This window comes from Gracilinanus agilis, chromosome 2, assembly GCF_016433145.1.
Source record: "Gracilinanus agilis isolate LMUSP501 chromosome 2, AgileGrace, whole genome shotgun sequence".
Classification (NCBI taxonomy): domain Eukaryota; kingdom Metazoa; phylum Chordata; class Mammalia; order Didelphimorphia; family Didelphidae; genus Gracilinanus; species Gracilinanus agilis.
In genome coordinates, this window is record NC_058131.1 from 648,298,690 (window position 1) to 648,320,675 (window position 21,986).

General features: G+C 45.7%; 2 protein-coding genes across 4 annotated transcripts in view; both read left to right on the forward strand.

Annotated features, from left to right (window-relative positions):
* Positions 1 to 8,118, forward strand: part of UBTD1 (ubiquitin domain containing 1) — a 98,012-nt gene extending 89,894 nt beyond the window's left edge. For both annotated transcript variants that reach the window (XM_044665737.1, XM_044665736.1), the window contains 2 exons: positions 6,326 to 6,553; positions 6,960 to 8,118. In XM_044665737.1, the coding sequence (XP_044521672.1) occupies positions 6,326 to 6,553; positions 6,960 to 7,345 (614 nt within the window). In that variant the 3' untranslated portion in view covers positions 7,346 to 8,118. The remainder of the gene's footprint in view (positions 1 to 6,325; positions 6,554 to 6,959) is intronic.
* Positions 8,119 to 9,585: 1,467 nt separating this feature from the next.
* On the forward strand, positions 9,586 to 21,916 carry ANKRD2 (ankyrin repeat domain 2). 2 transcript variants are annotated; one of them, XM_044662674.1, is made up of 9 exons: positions 9,586 to 9,708; positions 13,683 to 13,793; positions 14,484 to 14,642; positions 15,256 to 15,363; positions 19,117 to 19,215; positions 19,570 to 19,668; positions 20,351 to 20,449; positions 20,686 to 20,784; positions 21,492 to 21,916. In XM_044662674.1, exons 1-9 carry the CDS (start codon positions 9,607 to 9,609, stop codon positions 21,633 to 21,635), a joined length of 1,020 nt encoding a protein of 339 aa, XP_044518609.1. In that variant the 5' UTR covers positions 9,586 to 9,606; the 3' UTR covers positions 21,636 to 21,916. The 2 variants fall into 2 exon arrangements, with proteins under 2 accessions (XP_044518609.1, XP_044518610.1); XM_044662675.1 differs by lacking the exon at positions 20,351 to 20,449.
* Positions 21,917 to 21,986: the final 70 nt, after the last annotated feature.

The window sequence follows — 21,986 nt, forward strand, 5'->3', positions numbered from 1 at the left end:
CTAATGGAAGAATTTCAAACATCTGTGATACTTCAGTAAGAGAAATCCCCATGCCCATTAGATTGTGCCAGTAGGCAACTTTCTAAGCTTATCTTTCTGGTCCCCAGTATCCACACAGCTACTCTGTAGTTCACACAGTTCACTCTTGACTCCCAACCACACACAAACAAAGCACTCGCCACTAATTTTGTCCTTTTATCCCATGTTTCAGCTGTCTCCCCTTGTTTCCATTCCTAGCCTTTTATTGTTTAGCCTGTATTTCTGAGGTTTCCTATTGCATATTTTGAAAAGGAATTGGCCAGGTCTGTTTATGTCCAGCACCCTCTATATGATGTGTCTACATGATCACGAAACCCTGAGGGGAGAGAAGCAGGCTTTCAGACATGCAGACATTCTTTGTGACCTCATTATTGGCTTCTGAGTTAGTAAACATTTATTAAAACACCTACTGTGTGCTAGAATGACAAGACAGTCCCTACTCCCAAGGCTCTCACATGCAAACAGCTATATACAGATAAGTTCTATACAGGATAATTGGGAAATAATCAAAAGAGGGCAGGCACTGGAATTAATTAGATCAAGAAAGACTTTCTGTAGATGATGGAATTTTAGTTGGACCTGAAGGAAGCCAAGAAGCAGAGATGAAGAGAAAGAGTATTCTAGATGAGGGGATAGTCAATGAAAAATGCCAGAAGGCAGGAGATGGAATATTTTCTGCAGAAGAACAGGAAGGATGCTAGCATATCATTTCATGTGACATAAGGCATGAGTAGACTGGAAAGGTGTAGGAATGGGGGAGTGATTCTGAAAGGCTTTGACATCAGAGACTTTCTGTTTGATATTGAATCCTGGAAGTGATTGGGAGCTATAGGAATTTAGAGAGAAGGAGGAGTGACATAATCAGATCTAGACTTTAGGAGATTCCCTTTGGCAGCTGAAGGGAGGGAGGGTAGAGTGGAGAGAGCCTGGCAACAGGGAGACCAATCTGCACACTATTGGAAATGGTTGGTTATGAGGCGATGAGGCTCTCCTCTGGGTGGTAGCAGTGTCAGAAGAGAAGTGGGCCTTATGGGAACTCTTAGGAAGGTAAACAGGATTTGTTAATAGCTTGGACACAGGTGATAAGAGAATGTGGAGGAGTAAGAGGATGATGCTATAAGCTGGAGTAACTGGGAAGGTGGTTGCACTCTTAAAAATAAAGGGAAGATAGGGGGCAGCTGGGTAGCTCAGTGTATTGAGAGCCAAGCCTAGAGATGGGAGGTCCTAGGTTCAAATCTGGCCTCAGACATTTCCCAGCTGTGTGACCCTGGGCAAGTCACTTGACCCCCATTGCCTAGCCCTTACCACTTTTCTGCCTTGGAGCCAATGCACAGTATTGACTCTAAGACGGAAGGTAAGGGTTTAAAAAAAAAAAAAGAAAAAAAAAGTAAAGGGAAGAGAGCAACCCAGAGAAAGGAGGTCCATCCCATGGCCCCACCATTACTGCTCTTCTGCCTTGAAACCAATATACACTATTGATTCTAAGACAAAGGTATGAGGTTTTTTTTTTTTTAAAGAAAAAATAAAAGGAAATGGGGCAGCCAGTTATCATAGTGGACAGAGCCAGGCTAAGAGTCAGGAGGACCTGGGTTCAAACGTGGCCTCAGACACTTGCTAGCTATATGACTCTGGGCAAATCACTTAAACCCTATTGCCTAGCCCTTGCTACTCTTCTTAGAATTGATGTTAAGATGGGAGGTAGAGTTATTTTTAAAAAGGAAAGTGAAGGTAAGTTTTGAGGAAGGGGAGGTTTGGGGGGAAAAGATAACAAGCACCATTTTAGACATATTGAGTGAGTCATCTAAGAGCTGTCCAGTTTGAGATATCTACTAGAAAGTCCTCATGTTCTGTCTGGCCTTGTGTGTGTGTGTGTATGTGTGGGGGCTCATGCACACACCCCATTCCTACTCAAATATTTGATGTAAATTAGTAATTATAAACTACACACATAAATGCAGTATTAAAAGGTTTGCTTTGTTTGGCTTTGCTTTAGGCATTTGTGTTTGGATAGAGTATATTTTTTATTTGTGTGTGAATACTTAGGCAAGCAGCTCATGAAGTTTGGGCTAAGCTTTTGGAAAACCCAACATTTAATTTTGCATAATTGGGGCAACCTTGCTTACACTGGACTTGAAGACTGGTCTGCTTGAGATGAGCCAGGAGACTGATGCTAGCCCAGGGGTGCAAGGGGCGCCCTCTGCTGGCCCCCAGGCCTAGCTCCTGTTGAGCAGAAAGTGGGTCTGTTTACTGGAGTTATTCTGAACCCCCTTTCTCCTACCAATATTCTCATTCTAAATGTGGGAGGGGGCAAAAAAGGAAATTTTGGAAACACTTTGAAACATCGTGTTCCATTGCCAATCTTAGCCTTCATGCTTGGGGAATGCTCCAATACTATATTTATATACAAAGGCTTTCCAAACTGTAAAGCACCATAGGATATTTATTATTCTCACCCACATTGTAAGTGAGAAATATATAGCTACAAAGTAATGTAGTGTCCTATAAACTGACTCTGAGGGCCATTCCTGCAGGAGACGTATAAAATGCTCTGACCTTTTGGCAGCCTTATTGGAGGTACCTAGTTAGAACAGTGGGGATAGAGTCCTGGGTGTGAAGTCAGGAAGACCCGAGTTCAACTTTTGAGTTTAAATCCAACCTCAGACCACTTATAGCTATGCAGACTGGTGAAAGTCATTTAATTTATCCTAGTCTCAGTTTCCCCATCTGTAAAGTGGGGCATAGGAGTGGACTTAATAAACTCATAAGGGGCCTTACAACTTCAAATCTATGATCCTAAGGGAGCAGCTAGGTAGCTGTCTGAAGAGAGTCAGACATAGAGACGGAGGACCTGGATTCAAATATGGCCTCAAATACTTCCTATCCATGTGACCTTGGGCAAGTCACTTAACCCCAGTTGCCTAGGCCATACCACTCTTCTGCCTTAGAACTGATTAATTACTTGGTATTGGTTCTAAGACAGAAGGTAAGGGGTTTATTCATTTATTTATTTTTTAAGATCCAGATCCTAGGAATACATACACAGCTTCCCAAGGTGACTATTTTAAATGACAACACTTATTTGTGTTTTCTGGTATGTTTGTTTAAAAATCAGTCTTGAGGGCAGCTGGGTAGCTCAGTGGATTGAGAGCCAGGCCTAGAGATAGGAGGTCCTAGGTTCAAATCTGGCCTCAGACACTTCCCAGCTGTGTGACCCTGGGCAAGTCACTTGACCCCCATTGCCTACCCTTACCACTCTTCCACCTATAAGTCAATACACAGAAGTTAAGGGTTTAAAATTAAAAAAAAAAAAATCAGTCTTGAGGAACCTACGCACACATAATAGTGTGACTGTAGAAGTAATGACACTGGAGTGAGTATGCATGTGCACAGACATGTATGTGTGCTGCTCACCCTCATGTATGAGAGCTCGCTTTTCAGGGTTATAGCCACAACCTCAACTCTCCAGCACACAGCCAGGAATGAGGAAGCAAACAAGAAATAATAATAGCTTACTGTTAAGTGGTATCTTTCTGGTTATGTGATCTAATTTGATCCTCACAACAGATCTGTTGGGTAGGTAGTATAAATGTTAAACACCTTTTACACATCAGAAAACCTTGGCTCAGAAAGATTAAGTTAACTTGCCCAAGGTCACATTAGTTATCAATTCAACAAGCTCTTCCAGAACAGCTACCATAGGTCAGACACTGTGCTGGGTGCTGGGATACAAATAAAAAATTATCCCTAGCCTCAAGAAGGTCACATTCTATTAGGGAAGACAGAAAAGCAAATGCCAAATAATTTCCTTGAGGGGAAGAGAAAGGAGGCTTCTTGTAGGAGGTGGCCCTCAAGCTGAAGCTAAGGATTCTAAGAGGCAGAAGGGAACATGTACTTCTCAATCACAGTGGGCCACAGTCCACTCTAAGCAAAGGGAAGGGCAAGAGATGGAATGTCCTGAGGCAAGGCCAGTTTGCCTAGGCCTTAAAATGTAAGGACAATAATGTGTTATAAGCCTAGAAAGATAAGTTGGAGCAGTTTTTTCAAGGGGTTGGGGGTGGGGAGTACAGCTAGGTAAAATGGGGAGGAGGAAGAGAGGGAAAGAGAAAGAGGGCGGAGAAAGAGAGCACACGTGTGTGTGTGTGTGTGTGTGTGTGTGTGTGTGTGTGTGTGTGTGCGCACACACACATGCACCTGAGCACATACAGGCATATGCAAGGTCTGGAGTCAGACACTTCCTAGCTGTGTGATCCTGGGTAAATCATTTAACCTCATTTCCCTGGTCCTTGTCCAGCTCTGTCTTAAAGTTGTTACTAAGACAGAAAGTAAGGGTTTAAAAAAATCTGTTGAAACATTATGAAGACTCGAAGAGCCAAACTGAGGAACTGGGAACCACTGACACATACTGAGTAGAGGAGTGACATAGTCAGACCTGTACTTTGCAGATACCAAACTGGCAGCTGTGCAGAGAGGGGAGACTGTAGGTAAATTGGAGACCACTGCCTTAGGTCAGGTAGGAGGTCATGGTGGTTGTGTGAGTGGAACAAAAGGGACAGACAAGAGAAGCTATAGAAATGGAATTGACAAAATTTGGCAAATGACAGATACAGTGGGGCAAAGATGAAGGAAGAATCGAGGGTGACTCAAAGGTTACGCATTTGACGAACAGGAAGTGTGGCAATACCTTCAACAGAAATAGAGAAGTTAGGAAAAACAGAGGGTTTGAGGAAAAGATAAGGAGCTCTTTTGCAGACAAGTTGAGTTTTAAGATGTCTGTGGGATGTCCACTTAGAATATATTGATAACTAGGTAGGGCTGGATCTGTAGGTGTGGGAATCATCTGCTTGAGAATGATCATCAAATCCATGGGGGTTACTAAGATCACCTAGAAAGAGGAGAGGAGAGCCCAAGACACTCTCAGGATATACCCATAAAGAGTAGGACATGGATGTCCCAACAGATAACTGAGAATGAGCAGAAAGATGGGAAGAGAATAAGGAAGAGAGATATCTAGGAGGAGAAGGAAGGTAGTCAGCAATGTCATACTCTGCAGAGAGGTCCAAAAAGTTGAGAAGTGAGAAGACACCATTGTGTTTGAGAAGATAAAGTTAGAAGCCAGATTGCCAGGGTTGGGAAGTGGATGAAGAGTCCAGGCAGCAAAGGAGAGTGAGGGAGATAATTTGATGGAATGGTAAAGTCAAGCAGAGGTTTGGTTGTTTTTTTTTTTTTTGTTTGTTTGTTTGTTTTGTTTTTTAATACAGGAAAAACCTAGATGTGGTTTTAGGCACCAGGGAAGATGCCAATAGGATAGCAAGAAACTGAGAGAGTAGATGATTATGAAGGCAAAGCTAAAAAACTGAATTTAAGTCCTCTGATACAGCTGTGAACTTTATTAAAGAAGAGCTTCTCACTGTGTTTACTATTGCATTAGATTCTGTAAAGATCTAGTTATCTCATTTCTCAACCCTCACCAGATTAGAAACAAACAAGTCAGAAGGAAAGGAAATTGGGTAAGGGGATGATGGGATAGAAGAACTATAAAAATCAACCACAAGAATTGCAAAAAGCCCATCTATCTGGGGTTATTTACTGTCGGGGTAGCCTATTTGGCTCCGCCTAGTAATTTAACCCTTTTTTTTTTTCTCTGTTCTGGTGACAACAAAGAACATTCTACAATTAGAAGGGTTGCATCATGGAGGGAAGGCACTAAGCTTTATCTGCAAGATTGACTAATATACTGAAGATGCTGTTTCTAGACTTTGTTTTGAAGGTTTTGTGATAATAAAAATGAGGCTGTAAATTGTTTTTTCCTTTGGACATAATTTTTAAAAAACCACATTTTAAAGGTAAAGATCTGGGGCAGCTAAGTACTTAAGTAGATTGAGAGCCAGGCCTACAGATGGAAGGTCCTGGGTTCAAATCTAGCCTCAGACACTTCCTAGTTGTGTGACCCTAGGCAAATCACTTAATCTCCATTGCTTAGCCCTTTCTGCTCTTCTGCCTTAGAACCAATGCCAGCATTAATTCTAAGACTGAAGGTAAGAGTTTTAAAATAATAATAAGAGTATGTCACTTGCTAGAAAATATAAATTTAGTATGTAGGGATATAACATTTTCAGAGTCAATTCTGATTCTGTGAAAGGATTCCACAGACTTAGGTGATTAAAAACCATTGCTGCAGCGCACCAGATAGGCCTGGACAGCATAGCTCTGAAGCACTGAGGAAAATGGGAACTTCCTGAGGACCAAAATGAAATTACATGTGGACACTCTCCTTTCCCTTTGATAGGACGCAATGAGCCCCTGAAGAAGGAGAGGCCTAAGTGGAAGAGTGATTATCCGATGACAGACGGGCAGTTACGGAGCAAGCGAGATGAGTTCTGGGACACAGCACCAGCTTTCGAAGGCCGAAAGGAGATCTGGGATGCCCTAAAGGCTGCTGCCTTTGCAGTAGAGGCCAATGACCATGAGTTAGCTCAAGCCATCTTGGATGGAGCCAGCATCACTCTGCCCCATGGTAAGCAGGGTTGAGGGGTAACCTGGGGCAGGACCACAAAGTGTCTTCTAAGTGAAAAACATGGGGGTATCATCAGAATAGCTGGGAGTCTGGACTAAGGCAGCCACTGGGCTGAGACTTAGACACCAGGAGTGGCGTTAAAGTAGATCCAGTGGATGGGCAGCTGGGTAGCTCAGTGGAGTGAGAGCCAGGCCTAGAGACGGGAGGTCCTAGGTTCAAACCCAGCCTCAGCCACTTCCCAGCTGTGTGACCCTGGGCAAGTCACTTGACCCCTATTGCCCACCCTTACCACTCTTCCACCTATGAGACAATACACCGAAGTACAAGGGTTTAAAAAAAAAAGTAGATCCAGTGGTAAAGAGGAGGAAGTGCTGCCTGCAGTTCTGATGTCTTACTCTTCCCATAGGTTCTCTGAGCGAGTGTTATGATGAGCTGGGCAATCGCTATCAGCTTCCTGTCTACTGCTTGGCCCCACCAGTCAACTTGCTCCTGGAGCGCAGTGAGGACGATGGTGTGGAGCCCCCAGAACCAGCCCCCAGTACCAGGCGGGAGTTCCCTCTCAAGGTGCGCCTGTCCACTGGCAAGGACGTGAGGCTCAGTGCCAGCCTCTCTGACACAATTGGGCAGCTCAAGAGGCAGCTGCACACCCAGGAGGGCATTGAGCCTTCCTGGCAGCGTTGGTTCTTTTCCGGGAAGCTACTTACAGATCGAATGCGGCTCCAGGAGACCAAGATCCAGAAGGATTTTGTTATCCAAGTTATCATCAACCAGCCCCTGCCGCCCCAGGACTGACTCCCAGAGGGGGCGACAAGGAAAGGGGCTCCTTTTCCCCAGGGCAATTCTTCCACCTGGGACACCAGGCTTACCCTCATCCTGCTGCCTGCCCTTGGGTCCTCTTGCCCTTTCCAGGCGATACCTTCCTTGGTTGCTGCTTTGTTGGCAGTGAAGGAACACTGCCAGGTGCATCTGGGGTTACTTGATACAAGCCTCTGAGAAGCAGTGCTGCTACATACAAGCCCCCAGAATAGGGTTTTTGGCTGACCCTGGTGCAAGAAATACAGAGGATTGCTCACTTCTCCTGGGTTAGCAAGGTGGCCTTTTCGCTGCACCTCTCCCATGGCAGGGTGGGCAAATCACTTCTGGCTAAAGGGCCAGCAATCCCCGGGCCATCTGGGCCCCAGATAGCTCTAGTCTGGTGCTGTAGGCTATGCTTACTCTACCAGCTTTTTCCTCAGGGTCGGAAGCAGCTTCTGCCTCCCCTCTACCCCCGGCTCTGTTGTGGGCATGGTGCCAGCTCCCCAAAGGTGAAGGGGACCAACAGTGAGTCCCAGGGAGCAGTGAGAGCTGGTGAAGGCCATCACCTCTTTCCCTGCCCCAGCACAATTGGCAAGGATGAGAGTGTGTGGCAAAGATGTAGACTGAGCCGATCCAGAATACTTCTGGACAAACTCATCTTTCCAGATGGAACCCTGGCATGGCTGTCTCCAGGCTGGTTGTCTTTCCCACGGTGGGTCCTTGTGTACAGAAATATTTGCATATTTATCAATAAAGCCTTTTGCTCCTTCTGTCTCATCTGTTGCTTGATGTCTCCCTCTCAGAGTTCTCTGCTGAAATTCTAATGCAAAAATTCCCTAGCATCCCCCAATACTAAACATTAGTTAGACAATACTTTTTTAAGGTTTTTCATTTTTTCTCAATTATATGTAAAAATAATATTTAACATTTGTTGTTTGTTTGTTTTTAATTTTGAGTTCCACATTCTCTCACTCCCCCCCTCATGAGAAGACAGGACTTTTTAATGTACCAGGAATCTATAGCCCAGTTCAGAAGGATAAAGTGACTATCCAGGGTTACAGAGCTAGTAAATGACAAGGCCAAAACTTGAACCCAGGTCTTCAGACTCCACCATAGCTTCTCTGCTAGAGGGAAGGGTCAGCAGAGGCCCTCTCCTCTTCCCTTAGAGCAGGGGTCGGCAACCTTTTTGGCTGTGAGAGCCATAAATGCCACATTTTTTAAAATGTAATTTTGTGAGAGCCGTACAGTGCTCACAGTGCGCGCTCCTGTAACAGCACCTGAAAAAAAATTGACTTTATGGCTCCTGCAGAAAGAGCCATACGTTGCTGACCCCTGCCTTAGAGTATTGACAGAGGTAGAGGCTCCATGTCCAGCTTCCCTTGAGGCCCTGGGGCAGAACATCATCATTAAGCCTCTCTGCCAGAAACCCTGCCTTCTTAAGAGGAGGATTTTCTTGGGCCAGAGTCAGCTGACTCCAAGTTCATGGCAGACTCACTCCTGTGCTCAGCAGGCCCCTAACCTTGCCCATCTGGCTCACAGAAGCCAAGGACCCACTACAGCCGCAGTTTGTTCTTGACTTATAATAACTGCTGGGTAACTCCAGATGCCTAGTCTCTGTTCTCCTGCCTGGAGCACCCACTATTCTGGCCTATTCCCATCTCCAAAAGGAAGGAGCATCCTTTTCTCTAGTATAGGCTGTGTCTGCTGGGAGACCCAATAACTCCTTAGCTGAGATTTTGACCACACCAGTAAGCCCTTGGCTTCCCATTCTGGGTCAGCACTGAGCTGAGGCATGAGCCTCCCAGAAGGTGGTGCTGTGGGCCTAGAGTTATCTATCCCCTGCTCCCTGTGCTAAGGGAAGACTTGGACTCCAGTTGGCCCTGAATTCCAGACCTGGCCAACACCCAGGAGCAAGCATGTAAGGGAGAGTTCACTGGCCCCAGAACCCCAGTCCTGGCTCCTCATGGTGCTGCCCCCCCATAACCTGGTCTACCTGGAATAATTTGTTTCTTCAAGACCACTGCCCCCATTTCCCATGTCTGTTCGCAAAACTGGGTTCCCTCCAGCCATGGCCTGGGTTTGAAGGTGACCCAGAGTGAGGGGAGGTTGTTAGTGAATTCAGCCGGTGAGCTCATGACAAAGGCTCCCAATCCCTTGGGGAGGAGGGGTGGGGGTGGTCCGGCTCTATAAAGGCCCTCCCAGCCTCTGAGGCCAGGCCAGCATTGTGAGGCTGGGGGCAGACACTCGGGTCTGTGGCCATGGCAAGCTCAGAAGACGTCCAGAGGGCCACAAGCCCAGAAGACGTCCAGAGGGCCACGGAACTGATTGAGCAGCGGCTGGCTCAGGAAGAAGAAAGTCAGGTACTGGGGCTGGGCAGGGAATGGTTGGGGTGGGGGTGGGGGGTCCTCCCTAGATCCAGGGATCTTAAAGGATGTGAGTTTGAAAGAAGGAAGGGTTAGGCTCTGAGGGAACAGGGGTAGTGTAAGATATTCCTCAGCTTGGGTTCCTGACAATTATTTCTCTACCCTGGGGGGAAAATAAGATCATCCCTAATCTCTTGTCTGACCTCCAATCTGCTGGAATTTGGGGTCCATCCTAGAAGTGATGCCCTGGACCCAGTTTCCTGCTAGTCCTTAGAGATTCCATAACAAAGAGAAGTCCACCCATGAAGGAAGCTAGGGAAAAGAACAAAGTTAAACTACTGGAACTGGGGCTTGATGTAGCCACTTTGGGGAGGGAGGGCAGGATAAAGGGGGTCACTATTTAAAGATGTCTTCCAGCAGCCAAAGCTGCAGATGACCCAGAAGTGCTGGGTACAACACAGTTTTCCATCCTTAGTATGAGATCACCAGCAGCTGTGTAGAAGAATGGACAGGTGGAGGAAGGGACCCAGGTTTGGACACTGGAGAAAACAAAAGGCCAAAGGAAGGAGGAAACAGAAGATAAAAAAAAAAGAGACAGTGAAGACGGGATCTGGTCCTCACTGTCAATTAGAAATTGCTGCAGCTTGGGCCAGGACCCAAATAATGGGACTTGCCTCATTCACTGGTGTGAGGATGAGGTTGAAATCTCTTTCCTCCCTTCATGTGATGTAGTCTCAGTGCCTTTATCACTTTCCTGCCTTCCTCTGAGTGTCTTAAACACACACAAGTGTAAGGATCCCGCTGCCCCAGAAGTGTGAAAGTGAATCAATGTCAGCCCCTCCCTGGAGTCTTGCCACTGGCTTCTGGCACATGAAATCTAAGGACTCAGCAGACCTCCCTTCATTCATTCAAAGCATAGAGGACTTAGGGAACAGGGCCATACCCTGACCAGGCTTCATACAAGGAGAGGAAAACAGCCCGGGCCTGGCCAGGATGCTTGAGTTTTGTAAGTCCCAAGGAAAATCACAAAAACTAATTCTAAAAACAAAGCCATCCAATACCCCCAAGCTGGGAAGAGTGATCAGTCCCTAATGCCAGGTGTGATGAAGGAAATGCACACCCCAGCTTGAATTTGGCCTTAGAGGACAATCTGATTTTAGTTCAATTGACATTTTATAGATTAAAATTAGGGTGGAACCAAGAATTAAGTCATTTCTAGTACCGGAGAGATACTCAGGAAGCCTGGGCAGTTCTACTATTGGTGTAGAAGTCAGTGTTGAATAACTGAAATCCCAAGCTGAACCTTACACTAGATCTAAGCCATTTCCCTGAGACAATGACCCAGTCTACAGCAAATGCCCCTTGTCTCCCCGGACTAGAGGAAAATTCTATGCCTTGTGGGTGGCCTGGAGTCTTTGTGGGAGGAGTAAGGAACAAAGCTGACTTTAATTGTAGCAGAGCCATAGGGAGGTGGGAAACAGGAACATATTGTTCAGCTCCCACGAGTTCAAGGACATTTTGGCCTTCTCACTTAAAAGTGCCAAATTGAGAACTTGTTCCATTTCCAGGGAAATGTCAGAAAACAAAGTATCAAATCACAAATAATTCTCTGTTAAAGGAGGAACACAAAATGAGACTTCTATGAGAAAGGGCAAAAATATGTATCTATAGGCTGCTGGATTTTTTTAAACCTACATTCTGACCTCTCCCCTTGTTTTTATTTATTTTTTAGCTGTCTTGGAGTCTGTCACTGTGACAGTCCATTACCGTGATAGTGGTGTGCACAGATATACTAAGCGCATCTATAGTGTGCTAGGCCCTGAGTCAAGGACTGCTGTAATGTAAGAATGGAAACATCCCTAGTTCGATTAGAGCTCTCCAAATATAGAATGAGCTACCTAGGCAGGCAGTGGATACTCTCTTACCAGAGGCCTTCCAGCAAGAGTTGAATAACTGATTAACAGGAATGGCATGGAAGCAAGTGTTCCTTAGATGAAAATTGTATTAGATGACCTCTGAGGTCCCTTCCACCTCAGATTCAAGAATCTATGGCTTGAGGGCACTTGAGTGGCTCAGGGGATAGAGAGACTGGTCCAGAGACAGGAGGGCCTAGGTTCAAATCTGGCCTCACAGACACTTGCTGTGTGACCCTGGGCAAAGCCACTTAAACCCCATTGCCCTGACCCTCACCCATTCTTCTGCCTTAGAACCAATACACTGTATTGACTCTAACAAAGAAGGTAAGGGTTTAAAAAAAAAAGAATTCTCTGGTTGAGGAAAAACTAATCAACGTGTTATTAACCCTGTCATGAACCTCTCCGGCCTTGATAACACCTTGAGTAAAGCTTACTAATGCTTGAACTCTTCTGCCATAGCCTTTGAGAAGCCAAGGTCACCTCTATGTGGCACCACCAGAGTAGGACTTCAGTGGAAGTAACATCTTCATTAAGAACTACAAAACATCTTACTCCTCCACCCACACAGTTGGTCTGAGTCTAAAGCAGTTACCTAATAATTCATTAATCATTGCCCTGAGTTAGGAGAGGAAGAAGGAAAGGATTCATTGTGGAGAGACAGGACAAACAGGAAATGTGTGGTCCAAGAAATGGCTCCCTCCAGTTTCTGGCTTCTTTGCTGCCATGATTGCTCCAGCACCATGCCAGGATGTGATTTTCCCAGACCTAGGAACTCTACATCTTTCTTCTTACTCTCATATTAGTTTTATATCCCTTCAACCCCATAGCCACATTACTCCTGACCTTTGATCCAGTCCCTGATTTTAGGTTCCCTGATCTGTGGCCTGAGATTTCATTCTGAGAACTCTGCAGACCTTGGAACATGTATGAGAAAGGATGTAGATTGCAGTAAGGAGCAGACACACAAGGCAGCCAGATATGTCCCTCATGTTATGGGCAGCGCAACAGATAGAAGGCCAGGCCTGGAATCAGGAAGACCCGAATTCATATCTGGCCTCAAGCACTTACTAGCAGTGTGATCCTGGGCAAGTCACTTGACCTCTGTTTGCCCAAGTTTCTCTGTAAAATAATAGCACCGCATTCCCAGGGTTTTTGTGAGGATCAAATGAGATAATAATTGTAAAGCACCTAGCATATATATGTTGTCATTATTTTGATTATTCTTGGAAAGAAATGGGATTATTTGGAATGATAATGATAATAGCTAGCATTTATAAATTACTTTGATCTTTGCAAAGCATTTTACAGATACCTCATTTAATCCTTACAACCTCCCCTTGAGGTAGATGCTATCATTATCTCTGTTTACAGATGAAGCTGAAGCAGAGAGAGAGGTTAAATGACTTTCCAGGGACCACCAACTAAGGAAGTATCTCAGATAGGATTCGAACTCCAAGTCTGGTACACTATCCACTGATCCATTGGGTTGCCAAAGAAGGAAGGATTAAAATGGAGAATTTGAACTCTGGAGCATTTATGAAGATGAAATGGTCCTGGTTGTAGAGCAGGAAAAAGGAAATCAGGGATGCTGAGTTTATCTGAGGAATGTATTAATTAGAGACTGTGTTTTTCATTTGATGCCATTAAAATGAAATTCATCCAGCCTGGCACAATGGGAAAAGACTTTTTGTTGTTATTGTTGTTGTTCAATCATGTCTGACTCTTCATGACCCCATTTGAGGTTTTCTTGGCAAAGATGCTAGAGTGGTTTGCCATTTCCTTCTCCAACTCATTTTCCAGATGAGAAAACTGAGGTAAACAGGGTTAAGTGACTTGCCCAGGGTCTCACTACTGACTGGATTTGAACTAAGGTTAACAAATAAATTAACAGATACATGTTAGCTATTATTATTATGTCCCAAGTAGAAAAAGCTCCAGAGGTTAAAATCACGAAAGCAGTTATGAGACCATCATTGAACTAATAAGAAAGAGATAAGACTCCAGAGAAAGTTACTTTTCTAAGAGTTGAATATGAGTTTCAATCTCCTTTACCAGAAACTCCAGAGTACCTCAAACATGAAGTCTGGGCCAATGCAGATGGACATGCTGGTGTTGGAGAATGAGAAGCATCATGGAGCCCAGAATCTGGCACTACAAAAGGTCAAGGTAAGAGCCAGGGAGGCCCAAAGAGCTAAGTTGTCTTCTGGGAGCTTAGACCTTGCAACAAGGTAGCTGGGCCTAGAGACCACTTCCCAACCCTAGTTCCCATAGCCAGTCCTTAACCCCTTGTTTTTTGTTCCGCAAAGATGACTAGGGCCCCCTCTCATCAGTTATTTCACTTCTTCTTTGTCCCTATGGCATATTCAAGGCCCGTTTGCTTTTTTCTAAACCTAAGAAGGTGGGGGGGAGACATGGAAATTCATTTCCTTTTGAAGGAGTTTGGTGTGGTAAAAAGATCATTGAATTTAGTCAGAAGGACTTGAGATTCAAGTCCTCACTCTGCCACTTGATTTTGTGACCTGGGGAAAGTTACTTCATGTTTTATTCTGAGTCTAAGTTTTCTCATCTGTAAAATGAGCAGATTGGACAGGATGGCCTCTAAGGTTCCTGCTGCTCAGAATCTGCAGTTCTGTAAGAAAAGGTGAGAAGGAATTAAACCTTTAGGGCTAGATTGACCCTAGGTTCCCCCAAACTCAAAACCTTAGACTTAGATTGGAGGACTGTGAGGATGAAAAGAGAAACAGCCTGAAGCCAAAGGTCTTCTCCAAAGAAGTAGAAAGAAGAAAACCACCTCTATCTTACTTCTCTCAAGTTTCCCTTGACACTTAATAGACAGGGTCTCTGCTCTGAACACAGGGCCAAGAGAGGGTACGAAAGACATCTCTGGATCTTCGCCGAGAGATCATTGATGTGGGTGGGATCCAGAACCTCATCGAGCTTCGAAAGAAACGGAAGCAAAAGAAGAGAGAGGCACTGACCCTGCCCCCAGAGTCTCCGCCTGAACCCCAGGAAATTGTAAGAGAGAATCTGGAGATCTCAAAATGAGGCAAAAAAGAGGATGGGGAAATGTGTAAGACAAATGCATGATTCAGACAGAACAGGGCATGGGGAGGGTCTGAGAGAAGAGGATGATGCTAGCTTTCCATCACCAAAGGCTGGGGAAAATGACTCTGTCTGATCTAACCCAGATTTCAATTGTGGAATATTTTTCCTAAGACTCTCCTCAATGGGGAAGAGAACAACTTAAAGATGCTTTACCTATATGAGGGGCAGAATTGGTACAGGAAACTTTGGAAAGAAGAGACATCTTCCTAGCTGTGTGGCCTTGGGCAAATCACTTAACCTCTTTTGCCTAACCCTTGCCCCTTTGTTTCAGAGGTGTTAGTAAGACAACAAGTAAGAGTTTTTGAAGACAGACAGACAGACATTCTCCATTCCTGCTTTGAGAGAGTGTACATGCAATTCTAGTTCTTGGTGGAGTCACCATTCTTTCCACCATTGAGGAGAGCCTTAGGCAGAAGTTTCAGGCTTGTAACCTGGGTTACACTCCTAGCTTGGGAAGAACAACAGAGATATACTTCTGCTGATGAGTGAAATGAGCTCTGTGTGACTGAGGTCTTTATCACAGACTGGACCCATAGAAGAAGAGGTGTTCCTGAAAGCTGCTGTGGAGGGGAAAATGAACATTATTGAGAAATTCCTGGCAGATGGGGGTTCTGCTGATACCTGTGATGAGGTAATGGCGCCCACCTCAAGCCCTATCTTCAAAGCTTTAGGACTACCGCCAGCCCCCATTGTTCAGGGTGAAGAATCTGTCTCTGACAGATGTACTGGGGAGAAACCTTTTCTTTTAAGGAAAAATTGTCATTGAATCAGAACTCCAGAGTTGGAATGGGGCTATTAAAAAGTTTAGGAGTGTGTCCCATTATGATAACCATCACCATACAGTTTCTAAATCCTTTTTGAAACTTGAGAAAGGGCTGCCCAGAATGGCTAGAGCACTAGTCACTTAGCCCCAACTGGCTAGCCCTTGCTGCTCTTCTGTCTTAGAATAGTTACTAAAGAGGCAGGTAGGTGGCTCAGAGGATAGAAAGACAGGCTTGGAGATGGGAAGTCCTGGGTTCAAAACTGGCCTCAGACTCTTCCTACCTGTGTGACCATGAGCAAATGATTTAACCCCAATTGCTTAGCCCTTACTGCTCTTCTGTCTCACAACCAATACTCAGTATTGATTCTAAGAGATGTAAGGGCTAAAAAAAAAGAATTGCTACTAAGACAGAAGGTAAGGGCTTTAGAAAAAGAAATTCTTGGGGAACATAAATTGATTTTATAGGGAATAATTTTTATTCAGTATAATAAAAAGAGGCAGTGTGGTATAGACCCCATTTCAGGCCTCTGAGGCTTCCTTATGTGTAACCAACTCTGGGCAAGTCACTTAACCTCTCCCTCAGCTTCCTTTCTTATAAAATGAGGCACCCATACTCACTATGCCTATATCACAGGGTAATTATGAGGCATAGGGGAGATAATAGATATTAAGAATCCCGCAAGCCTTAGATCATCCAATAAATGAGATCTCTTAGTATTGCTATGAGGATAGAAGGAGGGGCATCATGACCTGGTTGACAGAGAGCTGACCTCTCAACCAGGATGACCTAGAGAGAAGTTTTGCCTTTAATGTATACTGGAAAGCCATCGTCAGGCACTAGAGTGCTGACCAAACCAGATTAAAATGTAATTGGGAAATATTTAACAAAATAAATAAAAATACTATACAACATAGATAATGGTAAAAGGTGGTTTTCTAAGTCAGTGTAGGATCCTATTTGAGTTTGACTCCATTTCTTTAGGTAACTCTCTTAAGATTTTTTTTTTTGCTAAGTTAGGAGGCAGCTAGGTAGCTCAGTGGATTGAGAGCCAGGCCTAGAAATGAGAAGTCCTGGGTTTGAATTTGAGCTCAGACACTTCCTAGCTGTGTGACCTTAAGCAAGTCACTTAACTCCCACTTCCTAGCCCTCACCACTTTTCTGTCTTGGAATCCATAAACAGTATTGATTATGAGACAGAAAGTAAGGGTTAAAAAAAAAAAAGATTACATATAAGAGCTTAAACTGGTAGAGGAGGCTCCTTATACCAATGAAATCCTGTCCCTTTCCCTATGTACTCATCAGAATCTGCTGCTAAGTAATGCAACCATGTGCAAGACACCTAGCCTCCTTCTGTCTTGGTTTCTTTCTTGTTTGCTTTTTAAAAAATTTAAACCCTTACCTTCTGTCTTGGAATCAATACTGTATATTGGTTCTAAGGCAGAAGAGTGGTAAGGGCTAAAGGATTAGGTAGTAGGGGTTAAGTGGCTTGCCCAGAGTAACACAGCTAGGAAGAGGTTTTTTGTTTTTCATTTTTTTGTTTTTGTGAAGCATTCTAAGACATACATTTTTTTCAGACATGGCCAATATATTGATTTGTTTGCTTGGCTACAAGCTATTTGTCACAAGGAAGGGCTTCCCTTTAGTGGGGATAGAAACTGAATAATTGTCAAAATGATGCAAGAAAAAAAGATTATCAGTGAAACATTTTATATTTTAAGATGTACAGAAAAGAGCAGAAGTTCAAAAGGGGTCAAAGACAAGCAGAGAAGTTTTCTTACTGTTATATTAAATTTAATACATACAATTCATCAATATTTTTATTAAGCACCTACTGTTATATGTGCCAGGCATAAACATATATAAACTATACATAGTAGTTTAATTACAACTCTCTTTTCTATTCTTAATATTGAACTATTCATGTTTGATATCGTAAGAAAAAACATTCCATTTTACAGATAAGCTCTGAGAAATTATGTGATTTATTGTAACATGGAAATGGCAGGGAATTCCAGGGAATTCTGGGTGAGGCTTGACCCTGTATCTTGCAGGAATTCCACCCTGACATTTTCCATGTTACATTTATCTATTACTATAAAGCTAGTAAGTATCAGAACTGAAAGACAAACTCAATTTTTTTGACTTTGAGAGTTTAGTTCTTTTTCTATTCTATGTAAGGTTGTCTTTATAATCTCTAAACTATCACCAACAATTCAATATATAAACAGATTAAAGTAACTTTATTTTAACATTTGCTAACGGCAAGGTTTTGATTTTTCATAAAAGAGACCAAGCCGGTGTGTTAAAAGACTAACTGACTTGACCATACATTCAAAAAAAATAATGCAGATTTCATGGGGAAAAAGTCACTTTAAACTTAAATTATACTCAATAATTATGTCCTATTCATAGAATATTTTTTAAACAAAGCTTATGTTTTATGATTTTTAAATACACTTTTTTAAAAAAATGCCAAAATTCTTACATGCAGAAAATTGTGCTGGTTTCAGTGTATAACTGGTTTCAGTGGTGGTGATGTTGTGTAAACTGAAGTCACAATACCCACAAGTCCCAGTTTTAGACTCTTTGTCCAAGTTTATATATACTTTTGGATGACCCAGAGCTCCTCCTCCACCATCATATGATATCACTCGACTTTCCACTTTGCATACTGGTTGCTCTGCTATCAAATCAATTGCAAAGTTTTCATTACCTCTTTCTGGTGACCAACAAAGCGAATCCTCCTATAATCGTCTTCATCATAAACCTGGCCTATGTGGGTAATTTTCTGCCCTGTGGGCGACATCTGGCGGCCACGGGGAAGCCCCACTGGCCCCGAGGCTGCGGCCCAAAAGGTGACCGAAGGTCACAAACACCACTGTCGCAGACGCCGCCATCTTCCCCCAACTAGGAAGAGTTTGAGGCCACATTTGAACCCAGGACCCTGTGTCTCCAGACCTCTTATTCACTGAGCCCCCCTTCACTGCCCCTGTCTTGGCTTCTTAATTTATAAAACTAGTATACTATAGCCTGGCTCATAGGATCATTATGAGGAAGAAAGTAATAAAAGTATTCCTGGGTTGTATTTTTTTTAAGCCAAACACTTATAAGAGTGATCATGATTACTTCTTGTCTATTTTAAAAATATTTTTAATTGTCTGAAATCTACCTTTTTCAAGCCACGAGGGAATCCTCTTGTTTCTTATAGTCCCAGATTTCATGAACAAGTTAATGCTCCCTCTCACCATACAGAAAGCCCTCTAGTCCAGCCAAAGATCAACCTTTTCAGACAGCAGAGACTCATTCAGTTTAGTCTTTTCTCTCATGGAAGCCACCAGCTGAAGGGCACTGGTAGAGCAGCAGGGTGGGAGGCGCTGGGGAAGGCGAGGAAGTAGCCTTGAAGGCACTAAACTCTAGAAACTAGACCCCAGGAGGCCATTAGTGCCAATGAAATTTTACTTCCCCAAGGAGAGTTGGGGTTGACTGAAACAGGAGAAAGACTAGGAGGCCTGAAGGCCCCCAGCTGGCATAAAGCCCAGCCTTCAGCTCATCTAAGCAGTTTATGCAGGACTGGGGGCTGGTGCCCAGGCTCTGGGTCATGGGGGTTCTCTGGTGGACAGTTTCGCCGGACAGCCCTTCACCGGGCCTCCCTGGAAGGCCACATGGAGATCTTGCAGAAGCTGCTGGACAGTGGAGCCACGGTGGACTTTCAGGACCGGGTGAGTGAGAGTCTGCGTGTCCTGGGCAAGAGTCCCCTAATGCCCTCCCTGTTGGGGCTTTCTTGGGTGTGGGCTGGAGCTGGGTGAGCCTAAGCCTGAACACTGATCCTGGTGCCATCTTGGAGAAGGAGACAGAAAAGGCCTTGGCGAGACGCCCCTACCAAGGACAAGGCTTCTTGCTCCTGCCCCCTTCTGTTTCCCCAAGAGTTCTCCTACCTGGGCCAGTGGTCAGCTCCGGTGGCGGCCACCTTGTCTGCTCGGACTAGACGTCCGAGCTCTTTTGGGGAGAAATCAGGAGCCTCAAGACCTGCCACGTCAATTCTTCTTTCCCTCGGGGCGTCTTTGCCCACCCAGCTAGACTGCACGGCGGTACACTGGGCTTGCCGGGGAGGCCACCTGGAAGTGGTGAAGCTTCTGCAGAGCCGCGGGGCCAACCTCAACGTGCGAGACAAGGTAAAGGCTGGGCGGCTGTTGGGGGGCTGTGAAAGCAGAGGGAAGTGGGGGGAAGCGAAGCAAAGACAGATGCAGAAAGTTAGCCTGGTTCCCCGGGGGAGCGACGCCGGGCCTCCCCAGCCCCGAAAACATCTGTCGAATGACTAGAGATTGTCCCCACGGGCACAGAAACAGCACGAGGGTGGGCATGAATCCTCAGACACTGGCGCCTACACCCGAGTTTGGCCCCTGTGCTGGGGAGGAGGACTGGCCCCAGGAGACCATCACGGTGGGTCATGCGGAACCTGGCTTTGTGCCATCCGACTTCCCCTGGAGGCCAGCTCCTTGGGGCAAAGCCTTCGTCACCCTGCCCTGGTTCCCCCTCGGCCTGGGCACGCCTGGGCACAGCCTCCTGAAGAGGAGAGGACTGTGAGCGCTCCATTCAGCATCCTTTGGGAGACATCCACGTGGTACAGAACCGTCTAGCTCAGCGCCCAGAAAGTGGCAGAAAGTCGGCCTCCATCCTTGCCCCTCCTCAGCTCCGACCTTGGGCCTGGGGCTCCGGGAATAAAAGTGGGGAGTCTCGTAGCCCAGCATTGTGACCCCGTTACTGAAGAGACAGATCCAGAGCCAGGTCGGGGCCTGTCCAGCACCCAGCACGGCTCAGGTGCCCTCCTCACAGGAGCTCCCATTTCTTCCCCAGCTCCTGAGCACTCCCCTCCACGTGGCCTGCCGCACGGGACACATCGACATCGTGGAGTACTTTCTCTCCATGGGAGTGGATATCAATTCCAAGGACAGGGTGCGTGCCCCCTAATTCCTGTTCCGTCTCTGGCCTGGGGCCCCAGGATCTCCCGGGAGAAGAGCCTAGTTCTCAGAGGTCTCCGGCTACGTACCGTCCATTCCTGGGCGTCTGGGACTGGGCTTTGGGGGGGGCTGCGTGGGGCTTTCCCCTTGACCCTCGCTCCCCTCTTGTGAGCCATTTCCCCCCACCCCAATGGCTTTCCTAGTGGACCCTGAGCCCCACACTTGCTCTAGGAGGGAGACAGCGCCCTTCACGACGCCGTACGCCTCAACCGCTACAGGATCATTAAGATGCTGCTTCTGCACGGGGCCGACATGATGGCCAAGAACTTGGTGAGTTTCTGTGGGGTCTCAGACCACCCGGGAACCCGCCAGCCTTCCATAGTCTCTGTGCAGGGTCCCATCCCCGTCCTCCAAGGACAGGAGTGTCAAAACCTGAAGGAAAGGGAGAAGGAGAACTTCTCAGAGAAGATCTTGGACAGGCAGGTGAAACCTTAACTTGAGCTTCCACAAGAACAGGCCTGCTCTGAGCTTGAAGACCTCTCAGAGATACCGGCCTGAGGAGGCCCAACTAGGCCTTGGGTGGTGGGGGAAGACAAAAGGCTTTAGGAGGAGACAGTCTTAGAGCTGACAGGGGCTTCAGAGGCTGAGAGGGCCTGAGGAGGCCCGACTAGGCCTCTGATGGTGGGGGAAGACAGAAAGCTTTAGGAGGAGACAGTCTTAGAGCTGACAGGAGCCTCAGAGGCTGTGAGGGCCTGAGGAGGCCCGACTAGGCCTCTGATGGTGGGGGAAGACAGAAAGCTTTAGGAGGAGACAGTCTTAGAGCTGACAGGGGCTTCAGAGGCCATTGGGCCCAACCCCCTCAGATTAGGTAACACATGTTGGCCCAGAGAGGTTACAAAGCTTGACCAAGCAGGATTTGAATCCATGTTTCATTCATTCTTTCCACTATGCCACACAGCCACTGACCCTAGGCAGGAATGGCTTGTGGCGGGGAGGGGATGTCAGGCATCTACATAAATCCTCTTGGTTCTCCTCAGGCAGGGAAGACCCCCACAGACCTTGTGCAGCTCTGGCAAGCAGATACCCTACATGCCCTGGAGCACCCAGAACCAGAACCCTCCCAGGGCCAGAATGGTCTGGAGGGTGTCGCCAAGACCCCACAGCCTGTGCTCTCACAATGAATCTCATTCGCTTGTCCACCGAAGATGGCCATCGGGACTCCAGAATATTGCTTGGCTTTCCTATCTGGAAGAATTGTCAACTTCCTGCAAATGTATGAAACCAGGCGAGGCCCCCTCCATAGGTAAACTATACAGACAAAGCCCCTAGACTCAAGGAGCTTAGAAGAGAAGAGAAAACACACAGGGTTGGTGTCAAGTGGGCATTTGTATTTCTCTACCCTCTCCCCAGAATCAATATGTAAGGAATTTATTCACAAATAAAAAAATTAGGTTTTTTGGTATCTGGAGTGATGCATTTTTATTTTTCTTCAGGCATTAATGAAGGAATAAGGGGGGCACCTGGGTAGCTTA